We start from the raw sequence: 14,678 nt of genomic DNA, 5'->3' as shown, positions 1-14,678 counted from the left end.
AATGCTAAAGGGCGGGCTATTGAGCTAAAATTGACCAATCATAGCATTGAAGAACAAGCGAGCTGCCCAATCAGGGCGGCTTTGAGAGTTTTTGGTGCCCTGAGCTAAGCCTTTCAGATAACAGCTATTCCAAGGCTGTCGTCGGGTGGTAGCTTTGCTAACTATAAGTTATATTTAGGTATGGTTAGAAAAAGTTCATGTTTAGGTTAGTGTCATATTGACGGATTTAAAAACCTTCAACGAAGACACAGCGAAGCGATCCCGAGAGACAAACTTAAGGCAATGAAACGTTACCACAATAGTGGGCTTGCCTCTGATTTGTTTACGTAGCTTTGCTTGACAGGCAGCACTTTCGTGTGACAGGCGTGACGAACTACCGCACTGGAAGAAGGCAAAGCTCAGTAAAGAAAGAAACTTTTCCCGTGTAAGTGTAAATTCTTCATTGAGCTTCAAGTGAAGGGACTTTCGTGCTAACATCGCCCCGTATTCCCATTTTTGTTGGGCCTGGGCTTTGCTCAACTGGTTAGCTAACTTAACCAGCTGTTGACCGTGAACCTTCCAATACAAAAGTCGCTAACAATGGGAGCAATCCGACGTTGACCTATTTTAAGTGCTAAGATTACCTAAGATTGTCCGGTGAATTCTCTGATTTTTACATAGTTTTGACAGGAGACATGCTCACTAACTTACAAACATACTTAAATTTGGCCAGGGAACAAATAACAGGTTTTGCTAGTCTGGTGTTGTTTTTGTGCTGAGAAATCTCTGGAGGCAGTGCTGGCACGTCTGAATAGGCTCAGAACCACAAAGGATGATGCAGCAGAACTAGCTGGACTGATAAACACTGCTGTCTTCAGTATTTTTTTCATGTACTATATCTGTGAATGCCAGCCAGTTTTGTTTGTTATTGCTGGTTACTTTGACACATGCAGGTTTGTAGTTGACTCCACACTTGGGCTGATATAGAGGCAAGCTGTATGCCATGGTGGAATAAACAGGGTATTCATTTTTAGTGAGGTAAGGTTTTACTGTAAGCTCCTTTTCCTGTCGAGCAGATCTGTGGGCCGGTAATGCATTGAGGTGACAATGGAGACCACAGGTAGTGCCACAGAGGGCGACCCCCTGAAGAGAGGAGAGGATGGGGCAGAGACAGGACCAGCACCATCAGCAACAGAGCTGAAGAAAAAGAGCTGCAAGGAAGTCTTTGGGTTTGCCAAACTGACCCACTGGAGAACCGCAGTCTTCTTCCTCTCCTTGTTCATTTGCCTCACCATAGTGTTTGCCTTCTCTTTCATCATCCCCTGTCCTGTCAGACCACAATATCTTGCGTCCTGGAACAGGACTTTCAATGACACAGGTGTGTATAATTGTGTGCTTGGAAATGTTTTAAATATATGTGTATGCATATGAGATTATTTTGACAGATAATGACAATTAGTGGGGTGGATAATTGTTACATCACAGTTTTAATTTTCACTTAAAAACTATAAAAATCATGATGATTCGACATTTGTTGTTGTTTTTTTTACCAAGCAAACATGTTATCTTACATCTGGAGAACAAGTTTTGTAGGCAATGGCATCTCTGCAGAACTACAGTACTTCATTTAAATGCTGTTTCTTCACACATTTTTCCTGCAGCTTCTGTGATTTAGATTTTGTTCTTTGCCATATTGCAATTTTGATAATATTTCAGTGAACTACTAACTGCTACTCCCTCCTTCTCTGTCACAGCAACCTATGACTTCTTAGCTATTGAGGATACAAGCAAGGACAAGGTGATGGATGTCCTGTTTGTTGTCAAAAACACAGACGGCAGTCAGAACAATAAAACATGTGCTGGTGCAGGTATAAAGTGATCTTCAGTTTCACATTTTTTCATGAAACGTGTTAGATTGCTCTATATATTGTGGCTCTGTGTTATATGTTATATGTAATTCAGACACACTCTGTATTCTTCCCAGGTCTGCCTTCGCCATGTGTGTTTCTGTTAGCAGTTGATGGGACAGATGGAGAGACCCTGTGGGAGCGTCCGCTGCATCCAGAGTTCCACTGGGCCCAGTGTGGCCTGGACAAAGAAACAAGCAGAAACTGGGACTGTCTGCTGTCCCATTCAGACCAACTCACAGCTGTTGACAAATTCACTGGTTAGTAACTTGTTAATCTATCTCTGTATTCGGGCTGGGCAATATGGCTTATAAATAATATCTCTTTATTTTTTAGGCTATTCTGTGATATGCAATATAAATCTCTATATACATATATTCTGTAAAATAACACACCGTAATTTAACAATATTGTAGGGATTATTATAGGTGCTTTCATGAAATATTAACACAATGAGATTTTTGATAAATAAACAACAGTAGTGTGGACATATTGAAAGAATGAGTAAAAGGAAACAATAGAACAGCTAGAACAGTCTGGTAAATTCAGAAAAATACATAACTTTGTTGTAATACAACCTTTAAGATGAGGAAAAATCCACACTTATGCCAAATGATGATGTAACAGTATCTCAAATCTAAGACTGTATCTAGTTTCATATCATGATACTGATATATTATCAGTATATTACCCAGTTAAGTTAAGTTAATACCATGATCCTTAGTTTTTTCATATCTGCCTTGTAAAGCACTCTGTAACTTCTCATTTTGATAAGTCCTGTGCAAATAACCCTTATTGTTATTATTAATAGCATCAACCACACAATAAATGCTTGTTAACATGTTAAACTGTCATTGCACAACATGACTAATATATTTAGCGTAAATATTACAATACACATTTTCACCAACATTTGTCATCAAAACTAAGGAGCCAATTGAAGCCAGTCAGCTCATCAATCAGGCAACAGCCAGGTGTTTGCAGTTGGTGAAGAGCAACTGCAGAGCCTGGCTCTAAAAACTGCGGCCACCCTGATCCGTGTGTGTGTGTGTGATTGTGTGTGTGTATAGGTAATGTCAGCTGGCGGCAGCCTCAGCCTTCTGGTCTGCGCAGCACTCTGCCTGTTCTCAGTGTCCCAGATCTGGATGGGGACAAGGTCAGCGATGTGGCTCTGGTGGCATCTGACAACACACAGGTAAACAGCGGGGATGTTATTAATCTCCTACAGTGCAAAGATGGAGTCAGACTTTATTGTAATCGCTGTTAACGGGACTCATATTTGCAAATAATAAGAACTGGCCGTGAAAACATAATCAAAATAAGATTCACCTAATTTCAGAGTCTCTCATCATATCTGCAGACTCAGGTGGTGTTCCTCTCAGGGAAGACAGGTGACCAGATCGGTTCTACGGTGGTTCTTGACTCCCCAGAGACGTCCAATCATCTTCTCCATGTCACTACAGAAGGTGCTCAATATGTACTGCTACAGAAAGGTTTGTATCTGGTTATTGTACTCAGACTGTCTTTCCTAATTGAGGAGTGCTGCATGTGTATCATCATAGTTAAAGAGATAGTTGGGATTATTTGAAAAGGGGTTGTATGAGACACTTATCCATAGTCAGTGTATTATGTACGGGAGCTGCTGGTCAACATGCCTCCAGATTGGAGAAGCAAAGAGGAGAACGAGCATAAAAGCTAAGCAGGGTCAGCAGCAGAATTTATTTTAGCCACTAAAAAGGGTCCGTCTAAAAAAACTGATATCAGCTTAAGTGTGCGCTATATTTAGAGTATTTTCTCTGTTTTACCTCGCCATCAGACAGCCTTTTCTTACAGGAGACTGCCATTATATAAGCCAACTACTGCTCTCTCTAAAGCAACATGACTCCTTTTAACCTTTTAAAACACCAAAGTCACATAATAACGCAAACAATCTAACCCATCGAGGCAGCGGTAGACTATCAACTCCTGTGTTCTAAGAGTTTAAATGGCAATGTCTTGGTTGGTTTGGAGAGAGTGATATTTGTCTTATATATAATGGTTGTTTCCCATCAGAAAAGGCTGTCTGACGGCAAAGTAAAATGGTGAAAATATTCTAAATATAGTGTACACACTTGATTATTTAGGTGGCTAAAATAAGTTTTGCTTCCTACACCTGGACTCCTACTGATTCTCTAAACTGGAGACCACCGGCAACTGTGGTACACAGACTATGGTTAAGTACCTCACAATCCCACATCAAATAATCCAAACTATCTCTTCAACAAGTGTCAGAAATTAGAATCAGGTCAGCAGCTCTGTAAAGCTAAAAGAGAAAATAACCCAAAGTTATAAGGAAGTTTAAAAGCTGTTATTATGTGTCTGAGATTTGACTTAAAACTGTCCTCAGGGTGTGTACTATTTTTTTTTATCAGGAAGTGTGCCAGTGTGGAAAATGGTGGAACCTGATCAAAGAGTAGAGAGGGTGTCATGAGTGAACATCACAGTCTCATGGTGTAGTTTAGTAATCAGTAGAAGTTATTTTAAGTAATGACAACAAAGTCCCATTTGATTCTTTTTCTATTTTAGTTTTAATTAATAATGATAGTAATAAACGTTCCAATACAACTGGATACTGGATGTCAGTGGTGAGTAATCCTGTGCTCATTCACAGACACTGGCTTGTATGGACTGGCACTGTGGAGGATTGCTGCCAAGGCTAAAGCGGGGATGGAGATTGGTCTCAAGAAGGACAAACACTGGGAGAAGAAAGCCAGTCCAACATCTGGCTTCGTACCCATCTATGAGTAAAAAGCAGCTTATGCTAACCTGTTGATTAACACTTCAAATGTGCCCATAGCCACACTTTCACTAACATTTATCTTTTTTTACATTGTAGGTCTGATTCGGTGAAACAAGTACTCAGAACAGGAGAAACAGATGACACACCCAACCTGCTGCTCGTGACTGGGAAGGAGGTGGCGTTAGTCAGTGGAAAGAATTTGCAACTGCTTTGGAGATTCAATGTCAGCTCAGTCCTCAGGTAAACCAATCAAATCAGGTCAAATTTTATTTATACAGCCCAAAATCACAAATTACAATCTGCCACAGAGGGCTTTATAGTCTGTAAAGTGTACAACACTCTCAGTTTGAGTGAAGAAAAACTCCCCTTTCAACACCCTTTCAACAGGGAAAAAATGGAAGAAGTCTCACAGAGGAGGATAACTCCTTGTCTAGGCCGCAAACATCACATCAGCATCACACTCAAGCATTCAAGCCACGTTGCGTCTGTCAGGATGTGTCTTGTTTGCACAGTTCAAAAGTGTCAGCAGGGGACGGGCTGCCAAACTTACTATGCAGTTTTCCTCCAACGTGTACAACTGTGGCATGTGCACGGCACGGGGGCGCACAGGGACTGGATGAACAGATGAGAGAAGGGACAAAAGAGAGCACTGGTGGCTGTGCTTAAAGTACACAGGTGTTGGCGATGAGAGCAGAGGAATGAAAGTTTAGCAGTGACGTTGTCTCCTGGCAGGAAATTTATAGTTTCCTGACAAATAAATACTGCAGAAGTTCAAGAAGTCTCAATGTCTTCCTCCCAAGCTGCTGGGTAAAGTGAAGGAAGAGTCTGTAGGATTACAGGCCAAAGCAGAGTCAGCTGCTCTCTGGCTGTACTGTACAAAAAAACATAGGTAAAATACATCTTCTTTACCTTTTTACTGGGCACCAGCCTTGTGTTCATGTGTGTGTGTTGACGAAAAAATAGACATGAAGCCTAAATAAATGCTTTAGGTCACGTTTACCACCGTCAGACGGAGCTGCTGGAACACGAGACGCGAGGTGCTTGTGCAGACAGCTGCATGGATTAAAATGAGAGCATTTCTGTTCCATGAGACATGTGATTGTAAAACGCATTTGACTTACTTGTGGTTGAGACGGGGGGTGATAATTCTTCTCCTCTGTGTTATCATTCATTCAGTGAGCCCTCCTTTGGCCACTTTAACAAAGACGATTTACTTGATGTTGTGGTTGAGGAGGATATTGGCAATTACACAAAGAGGGTAAGTTGGGTCGTACTTTTCTTACATTTCATTTTCTGTTTCCAGTGTCTCTCATGCTGTGAATCAACCATTAACTGTCTTGTATGTAGGTTGTAATTCTGGACGGGGGGTCCGGTGGTGTTTTGTGGGAAGTCAACCTTTTGGCTACTCCTAACTCACCCAGACCTGCCTCAATCCACACCACCAACTCCTTCTCAATCTTTGTGTTTTGGGGCATGATGCCCTCAGAGACCAATTCAACTGTAAGAACACTACATTTATTAACAGATGCATGTTAACAGAATTCTCACAAAAGGCTAATCAGACTCTAATGTTTCCTTACAGGTGCCATTAACTAGTGACCGACATTCTTACATGCTCCATCCTCTCTACTCTAAAGTTCTCCTTGAGTCACCCAGTTCCACTGACCACATCATGACATTTAAAGGTGCTTTTTGCTCTAAAATTCCCTGTTTCTGACAAAATTAGCATTTAACCACAACAACATGCCAATGAGTAATTGAGGGGATGGGGAAACACTGGTCAGCTCTTTGTGTGACTTGTATTTGTGTGTTTATTTTAGCCACGCTGTTGGAGCGTGGACGCCATGCTGCTTACATCCTGCTGACAGGGCCTGAGACAGAGGGAGCTGAAGGCACCGTGGTCCTCAGCAAGCGAAAGCTGAAGCAGGACGTCCCTGACAGCAACGTGCTCCGCATCGGCACCGGCGGAGGTTCAGAGACCGTCAACGACATCAAAGAGGCCTTCAACCGTCTCCGCTTCAGTGACTGGTGAAAAGGACCAACTCTAACAACCAAACTGTGTACACTAGCTAGTTTCCAACTGCTGACAACCAAAAGGTCTTTTGAGTTTAGACTTGGGTTGATTTGGTTTGACAGGGTTCTTCCATTAATCTCTATTGGACAAACTGGGTATTACCTTTTCTTTTTCCCTCAGACGTGATTGCATACACACCATCTTCAGTTCGATCTTACTTAGTGTCCAGAGAGATGCTGTTCCCTGACAATCACACAGCACAGACTGCAGTTCTCCTGCTGATGAATCCATAAAGAGGACCTTCCTTGCTGTATTGTTTCTAGCACTTTCATGTATCAATGCAAAGCTCTTTTTTAACTGCAGAGGCTGGATTATTATTTGGATCTATGCAACTTTATGTCACACTGTGCTTCAAAGGTAGCAGGTAATAGCCTTAAAGGAATGCATACACAATCATAGGGCTTCTTTTCTTTTGATACATTTTCTCAAACTGTGCCATAAGACAGATATACATTGAAACTTGAAATATGACAGAAACCGCACCATCCTTATGGAATATTTTATGTGGTTTCACTTTATGTTACATAACAGGGTTTGCCCCAGCAAAGTTGTAAGGCCCAGTGGCAAATATCTGTTGATAGAGGCTGGCAGCAGCATTAAGTTAGGGCCCTATGGTTTCTGTGATAACATACTCATGGCTGGAAAAGCCAGAACACAGATTTATTATTATATTATTATTATGGGCCCTACATTAAATCAGTGCTGACTGGAGATCTGAATATATTACTTCATAATGTGTTACTATAAATAAATCATTTATTCAACACTCATTGTAAAAAATCAACAACTATAGTAGTTTTACAAATAATCTGACAATGTAGAGTCTTGTAATGCTGTGTTAAATTACAGCTTTATTGACTTGTAAAATGATATTTTAAATTGACAAACATAATGTCACGGTTCAAACGGGATAAAAAAAAACTTATTTGGCTCTCACCAGTGACTACCATGCATATGTTTCTGATATAAGGTCCCTGGGGGACACTGGGAGAGGAGGGACTTTGGATCTATAGTTCATTCATGTTTGAACCAACAGATGTTGCTGGTGAGTTTTCCAACCCTTATATCTATGTTTCCACTACACACCACTGTAACTGTTGTTAATTATACATCCTCTCAAAAAATTTAAATTTGCCTGATGCTTAGGCCCTATGTGGGGCCTAAACTTAGGCCTGTGGGGGGGTTAACTTAGGCCAGTGGGATGTCAACCTTGGCCTGATGGTGGGGTTTACTTAGTTCCGGCAGGGAGTCAACTTGGGGGTTGCATTTCTGTTAACGATATTGGTGAGGCATTCTCGTAGTCAGTGGTACTGTTGTTGATTATCAAGACTTACTCAATCCAAGATGCTGTAACTAGTGATGCTCTTTATTGCACACTACTAAACCATTGGGACACTTCATGCTGAGTCTCAGATATTTTCCACGATACTGAGTTGTTGCTGTGGGTTTACAGCTCCTTTTATAAAGTTGTTTTTTAAGTGAAAATTCTTGTTTTTGCTGTACATTAATATATTGAACCTGTGGGACGTGCCTTTGTGGAGCTGGCTTTTCTTTCTGACTTGATTTGTCTTGAATTTGAGCAATATTAAACAATTTTAAAATAACTGCTTTATGGTTTTGTTTTATCTCAAATACATCTTATGATTGTAGCACATACAGTGAAAGTGGAACAATACCTGGGGCATATTTCTAATTGCAACTATTAAAGTTATAGTCCTCTTTGTAGAAAAAAACAAACTGAGTTATCTCAGAGTAATGAAGCATTTTAGCCTGTTCCTTTTATCTACATATAATTCATGAGCAGTGTACTGTTGATTTAATGAGGGACATCAGCTCAGGGTCACTTTTTTCTGAGTGGAATTATACAGTCATCTCATAAGAAACTAACCATTAAAAACTTGGTAATTTTTAAAATTCTTTTCAATTTTTTCATTGTGCGATATTTTATATCAAACACAATGAAATTCCTCCCAGTAACCGCATGTATTCAGAAATGTAATCCTGGGATTCCCAAACTTTTTCTTGTCCAAGGACCTGCAGACATTAGACCACAAACCCCCTCTGGGTAGTTTTTTATTTTCAGGTTTGAAGATAATATAGTCAATCAATGATCAAACTAGGATCACTATTGATTACAATAAATCAAAACGGCCAGTCACATTTCTTCCCTTGTTGCTCCATCTTCCACAAATTGTTAGGAAAGTCCTAATATCCTAGTCCTCCCTTTGCTGGAGACCCCCAAAAACCCACTCAAAGACCCTTGTTGGTCCCTAGAACCCAGTTTGAAAACCTCTGTCTTTGCTGCCCTCTGGTGTCGTACTGCAGACACTTGTTAAATGCAACACAACACATCAGCCATGCGCAATGAAGCACATGCAGATCCATGGATGTTTTCAAGTCAGTCACGTATCGTGGGGTTGTACAGTACATTTTACTCCCTAAATACCTCCAGCGCGTCGTATACTTGCCATGACGCACGACTGGCGACGGGCTCCTGCCCTCCTGAACTACTTTGAAGAATGGGAAGTCGCATCATGTAAGGACATAACGGGACCGTGAAATCACGTAGCGCGCCGTAACTGGATCTTTTCTTTTTTTTTTAGGAAAACCACGCACGGCAGGAAAAGGCGCCGAGGCGAGGCTGGCAGGGAGCAGAGCTGTACGGAGCAGGATGAGAGACGATGATGAGAGGATACTGAATGGGCGCCACCCTATCATTAAAGTGGGATTAATATGGAGCAATACATCCCATCTTTTGCCATTTTCAGATCAGGATTTTTAAAGTCAGTGCTGCTACTGAAGCTAGATTAAACTACCCACAGAAAACAAATACAGCACACCACCCACATTAATACACACTGCGCTCTTCTAATCTCCTGTAACACATTTGATATGACTCATCATTAACAGTACTGCTGCTGCGCCCCCACATGACCCAACAGCTGTAATTTCTACACAGAGGTCCTGCTTCGGCCGCTCACATCTTAAAGATATGTGGAGCACAAAAAATACATTGCTGCCTTTCTCTAATAAAGCTCCAACAAAATCACCTGAGATACCTTCAGTACTGAGCGCAAACATCTATTAATGATTAACAAAAATGCTGGAGGGCGGAAGACTTCCGCCTGAGAGAAAAAGTTCACATCTGTGTGCCAAATACGATGTTAAACATGATATTGGACTTGATATTGATCGTTATAAAACACCATCATGCTGCCTCACATGACCCCTCACATCACCTGTGTGATCAATACTGCCCGAGCCGTGTGACTGTGTGTGTGTGTGCCTCCTGTCAGTTCAATGTGACCTGCGGCCGCCATACCGCTATGATCCGACTGCACGGCTGCAATATCTCCAGAGCGGAGCGCGCGTAATGCGCACGGTGCGCACAGTGGTGCTTATCAGAGGAGCGACACACTTTCACCGTCCGGTATAAAAGTCACTTTGAGCTCCAGCCAGCGACCGAGACAAAAGGTAACGTTTGCTTGCATGTTTTTAACCCTTTTTCACAATTTTCTTCACAATTTCTCCTCATACACAGACCACGTGTATTTTAAAGGCTATCTATAGGCTGAATTATGAGAGAATTGATGTTTTTTCAAGGCGGAAGCTTCGTCTGAAAATGATACTAATATGAGTTGTAGATTTTTGTTTAATCCATTACTACAAGCTTAATGACCCCGGCAAAACGAAATAACAAGACTCGTTTGTATGAAAAAGAAAGAGAAACTGGTTTCTGTTAGGAGGAAATACTTGTGCAGGCCTAGTGAACAAGGTTATTGATAAGCTGTCTGCCAATATCGTTTAACACGCATTTGGTTGTCGCATTTTGGCCAATATTACCATTATTAGACGCTCGTTTTGTCGCCGAAGGCCGATATGATCACGTGTTCTACAATAGATTTGATCTGTGAAACGAGTAATTAACAAAAGCGGCACATTTCTAGAAAAATCCTTGAGGTGCGGCATTGCAGCACCCCCAAATGTTCCCAAAATACCCGTCTGCTGAGCCTGTGGTGCCTGTCTTCATCTTTACAGCTCTGAAGTCAGTGCACAGGCTACACTGTACAGGCTGTCTGCTTACCTGTAGATGCATTTATCTATTTGACACATATCAGGTCTATATGAAACGAGCCTTCGCTTGGTGACAGAAAAAAAAGCTTTTCCTATTGCATCATGCTGTATCCATTTCTAATACTGTCTTGACAGAGGTGAAAATGGCTGAAGACATTCAGGCTAAACTTGAGAAGTATCGCACTGCTCCCTTTGATGCCAGATTCCCCAACCAGAACCAGACTAGGAACTGCTGGTCCAACTACCTGGGTAAGACTGCATGTCAAGGTCAAAAGAGTCAACTATGTCCAGACACTTCTCACCTTTCTAAATGAAGCTAAAATACTTCAAATAACAGTCTAAATCATAGATTTTCAAAGTGGAAGGCAGGTCTGAACAGTGTCAGGGGAGGCTCAGTATGATTACATTAGTCATGACATCAGTTATCAAAAGATCAACAGTTTAAATATGTGATTTTTTTTTAAAAAGAGATAGTTAAGACATACAGTATTTAGGAATGTTACTATTCTCCCCACGTTGCCTTTGGAGAGAACTTTTTTATGTAACTGTTGGGGTTTTGTCAAACAAAAACATTAAGCTATTAAGCAAGTGTCTGTGGGATCAAACAGCATAACTAGAAGAGTGCAGATCTGCACCAGGCAACTTGAAAATAATATTTGGATGTAAACTCTGTGTAATTACCAACATTCTGATCAGTAAGGGTAATTTAATGACATGTTTTTTCCTCAGTAACAGTAGCACTTTACACAAACACTTATTCTGTCATGTACTTGCATGTAACTAGTTACATCTACTTACATCCTAGTTAGATTCATATGCAGTGCAGGAAACTAAGTCCTTACACACGCAAGTAGTGAGTGGGATGAACCAAAAACATAATGACTCTGGCCACGGCTGTCTTTGGTATGGAGGAATTTTAAAAAGTAAAAAAAAAAAAATCAACTCACAGAGGCTCCTCAGCATATTGTCATGTATGTACACACCAAAAAAATGTGCCTATAGGTCCAGTAGTATGTGAAATGAGACAAGACAAGATTCGGGCCGTTAGTCACGCACACATGCATGTAGATGTGCAAGGAATCACATGATCCCCTCCTGGTTTGTGCCTGGCAGAGATAATGACGATCCCACAGACATCGAGGAATTGAGCAAAACTAAGCCACTGACATGACCCTTCACATTGAAAGTCTGGATCTAGGCCATGTTCTTTTTATTCACTGTTATTGTTTTTGTTTCTCTATTAATAGACTATCACCGCTGCCAGAAAGCTCTGGACGCTAAAGGAGTGGACACCGCCCCATGTGACTGGTACAAAAGGGTCTACAAATCTCTCTGCCCCCTATCCTGGGTAAATCATTTTTACTTATCTTTTTTTAATGAGAGAAATCACTGTCCAAAGAGACACGGGCAAGTTGAATAGTATGCTGGCAAAATACACAGTACATGGTACTCTCCCCTATATGGGCAGAGTTTGTTTAGCAGGGGTCAAACAACTTTTATCGTTCCTCACATTCCTGTGAGTCTCTGCTTCGTCCTGAGAATCAAAACAACATGAAGAGTTTCAGGCCAAAATAAGGCATCAGAGATTCCCCCCCAACCCAATAAAAAAAAAAATGTAATTTTATGAAGCTTTGTGAATTAAAAAAAAGAGCTCATGTCTCAAAATAATTCTGTTCCTTTAGGTCCAGAAATGGGATGACCAGAGAGATGAGGGGACTTTTCCAGGAAAAATCTAACGCCGGCATCTCCAAACTTGTTGGTCTGCAGAGATGTAATCTTCTTCTGAGCTAAATGTTTGTTTAAGTGGTGTGAGACCACGAGGCTCCATCACCACCTTTCCAGTGCTGATGCTCTGTCCGAGGAGCACTCTGTAACTGAATGGTCATTCCTTAAAAATGTCATGAAATGTACAGCAGATTCTGCATTAAAGTGTCTCAGGATGTATTTAAGTAGCTCAGTTGTCCCTCAGATTTTTTTTCTGCCTATGCTGTTCATCCCACTAAAGAGTATTAATAGAATCTATGTGTTAATTCAGAACAGTGTCAAGTGAGGACGTGAAAGTCTGAACACACAGGCGTGCAGCGCAAAGTTAAGATCAGGTCATTCACCCACATGTACAGTGATAGTTTGGATTTTTTAAATTCTTACATACAGCAGACGGCATGTTCCCAGTTTGGACAGGCAGCAGGAGTACAGGTGTAGGAAGCTAAGCAGTGTACTGCCACCAGTCTTTTCCAAGGGAAAACCACCTTTGTATAAGCAAAATATCACTCTCTCCAAGCAAACAAACTGGCAAAATTCATAATTCCACCTTGCAGAACATGGGAGTTACTGGTCTACTGCTGCCTCAGTTGGTTAGTTTAATTGTGTTATTGTGTGGCTTCAGTGAATCTGAACTAACTTTTTAAAACACCACAAATCAACAAGTTGCCAAGGAACAAACAAACTGAAGCAGCTTTAGACCAGTAACTCCTGTGTTCTGCGAGGTTAAATAACTGATTTTGCCAATGGAGTCTGGCTGAATGAGACAGAGTGATATTAGCTTGTACAATAGCAGTTTCCCATCAGAAAAGGCTGTCTGACAGTAAGGTAGAGTGGTGAAAATATTCTACATAAAGCATATACTTAAACTGTTACTGATTTCTTTTCTTAGATGGACCATTTTTTCAGGTCGCTAAAATACATTTTGCTCCTGACCTCACCTGACCCACAACAGTTTATTGTTTAGCTTCCTACACCAGCACTCCTGCTGCTTGTCCAGACTGGGTGATGAGTTTGCTGCCATCTACTGTGACAGTTGTTGTAATACACTGACTATGGGTAAGTACCACACATAACCCCACTTCAAAAAAATTGAGGTCATCCACCTGCTTTTAATGGGGTTTTATCTGTTGAGAAGCTCCTTTGTGACCAAATCATGCTTTCATGCCGACAGTCTAAAAAAAAAACTACAAATGTAAACAAATCTATTTTTACATTTTTATTCATTCAAATAAACCTACATCAAATATACATATTTAATCAAGATTAGAAAAATAATTAAATATTTGAAAACACTAAATGTCACACATGCAATAATAGCCACTACCCTACAGAGCAGGACTGAGATACAGAGTAATGACTATTGTTGCTGTTGGACACACTGAAATTAAATACATAAAACTGCATTTCATATACAATCACTCCCATCATGAGTTAGGAGTGTGAAATAGTTTATACTGGGGCTCAATGAAGTAATAGAAACTCCTCCAAAACAAAAGTATCTAACATTTTAAGGATGATAACAGCAGCTAATGCTGAAGAGACTTTTCCTCATGCAACAAGTTAGTACAGTAAATATTGAATGAGTACAACACCAACTACCAAGTATTATAGTGAAGGTAGAGTCAGATAAATCCCTTTTTAAAGATCATTCTTCTCAATTTGAGGTAAGGTTATAGTATTTGCATATTAGAAGTTGCCTGTTACTGAATCTACTCAACATCTAAACTAGCAAATGTAGATTTTTTTTTTTTGGTCACACTTTATTTTACAGCACACTATTAAGACATAACAAGCTGTACTTTGTGTCAAATCAGACAAAAACTAGAAATAAAATGTTCTTCATTAGACAGTATTAGACCCTTATTAGAATTCATTAGAGGTTAATTCAGGAGAGATTACAACAGAACTGTATTATTATATAAAGTGAAATCACATATCTGCTACTTCCCCTTTTACAATATATATGTAATATATCATTTTCATCTAATTTGATTCAATATATGGGTTACTACGTCTTAATAGTGTAGGCCCCCCACCCCTGCCTGTGCGAACACGTACATATGGCAAAAGAATAAATGATTACTTTCAAGCTTTAACATTC

At 40.5% G+C, this 14,678-nt stretch overlaps 2 protein-coding genes across 2 annotated transcripts; both read left to right on the top strand.

The window, feature by feature from the left end:
* The first annotated feature begins 90 nt into the window (after positions 1-90).
* Positions 91-7,440, top strand: fam234a (family with sequence similarity 234 member A). The gene is made up of 12 exons (XM_084740864.1): positions 91-424; positions 1,056-1,357; positions 1,734-1,847; positions 1,964-2,146; positions 2,957-3,096; positions 3,247-3,379; positions 4,537-4,669; positions 4,762-4,905; positions 5,842-5,923; positions 6,013-6,165; positions 6,248-6,350; positions 6,486-7,440. The coding sequence occupies exons 2-12, from the start codon at positions 1,087-1,089 to the stop codon at positions 6,695-6,697; spliced, it is 1,668 nt and encodes a 555-aa protein (XP_084596990.1). The 5' UTR covers positions 91-424; positions 1,056-1,086; the 3' UTR covers positions 6,698-7,440.
* A 2,614-nt stretch (positions 7,441-10,054) lies between these two features.
* Positions 10,055-12,765, top strand: cox6b1 (cytochrome c oxidase subunit 6B1). The gene is made up of 4 exons (XM_084740854.1): positions 10,055-10,213; positions 10,949-11,062; positions 12,061-12,161; positions 12,496-12,765. Exons 2-4 carry the CDS (start codon positions 10,957-10,959, stop codon positions 12,547-12,549), a joined length of 261 nt encoding a protein of 86 aa, XP_084596980.1. The 5' UTR covers positions 10,055-10,213; positions 10,949-10,956; the 3' UTR covers positions 12,550-12,765.
* Positions 12,766-14,678: the final 1,913 nt, after the last annotated feature.

The sequence above is a fragment of the Lutjanus erythropterus genome, chromosome 17, assembly GCF_056507025.1.
Source record: "Lutjanus erythropterus isolate fLutEry1 chromosome 17, fLutEry1.hap2, whole genome shotgun sequence".
NCBI classification, from domain to species: domain Eukaryota; kingdom Metazoa; phylum Chordata; class Actinopteri; order Lutjaniformes; family Lutjanidae; genus Lutjanus; species Lutjanus erythropterus.
Note: the sequence above shows the minus strand (reverse complement) of the source record. Positions and strands in the feature narration are given on the sequence as shown.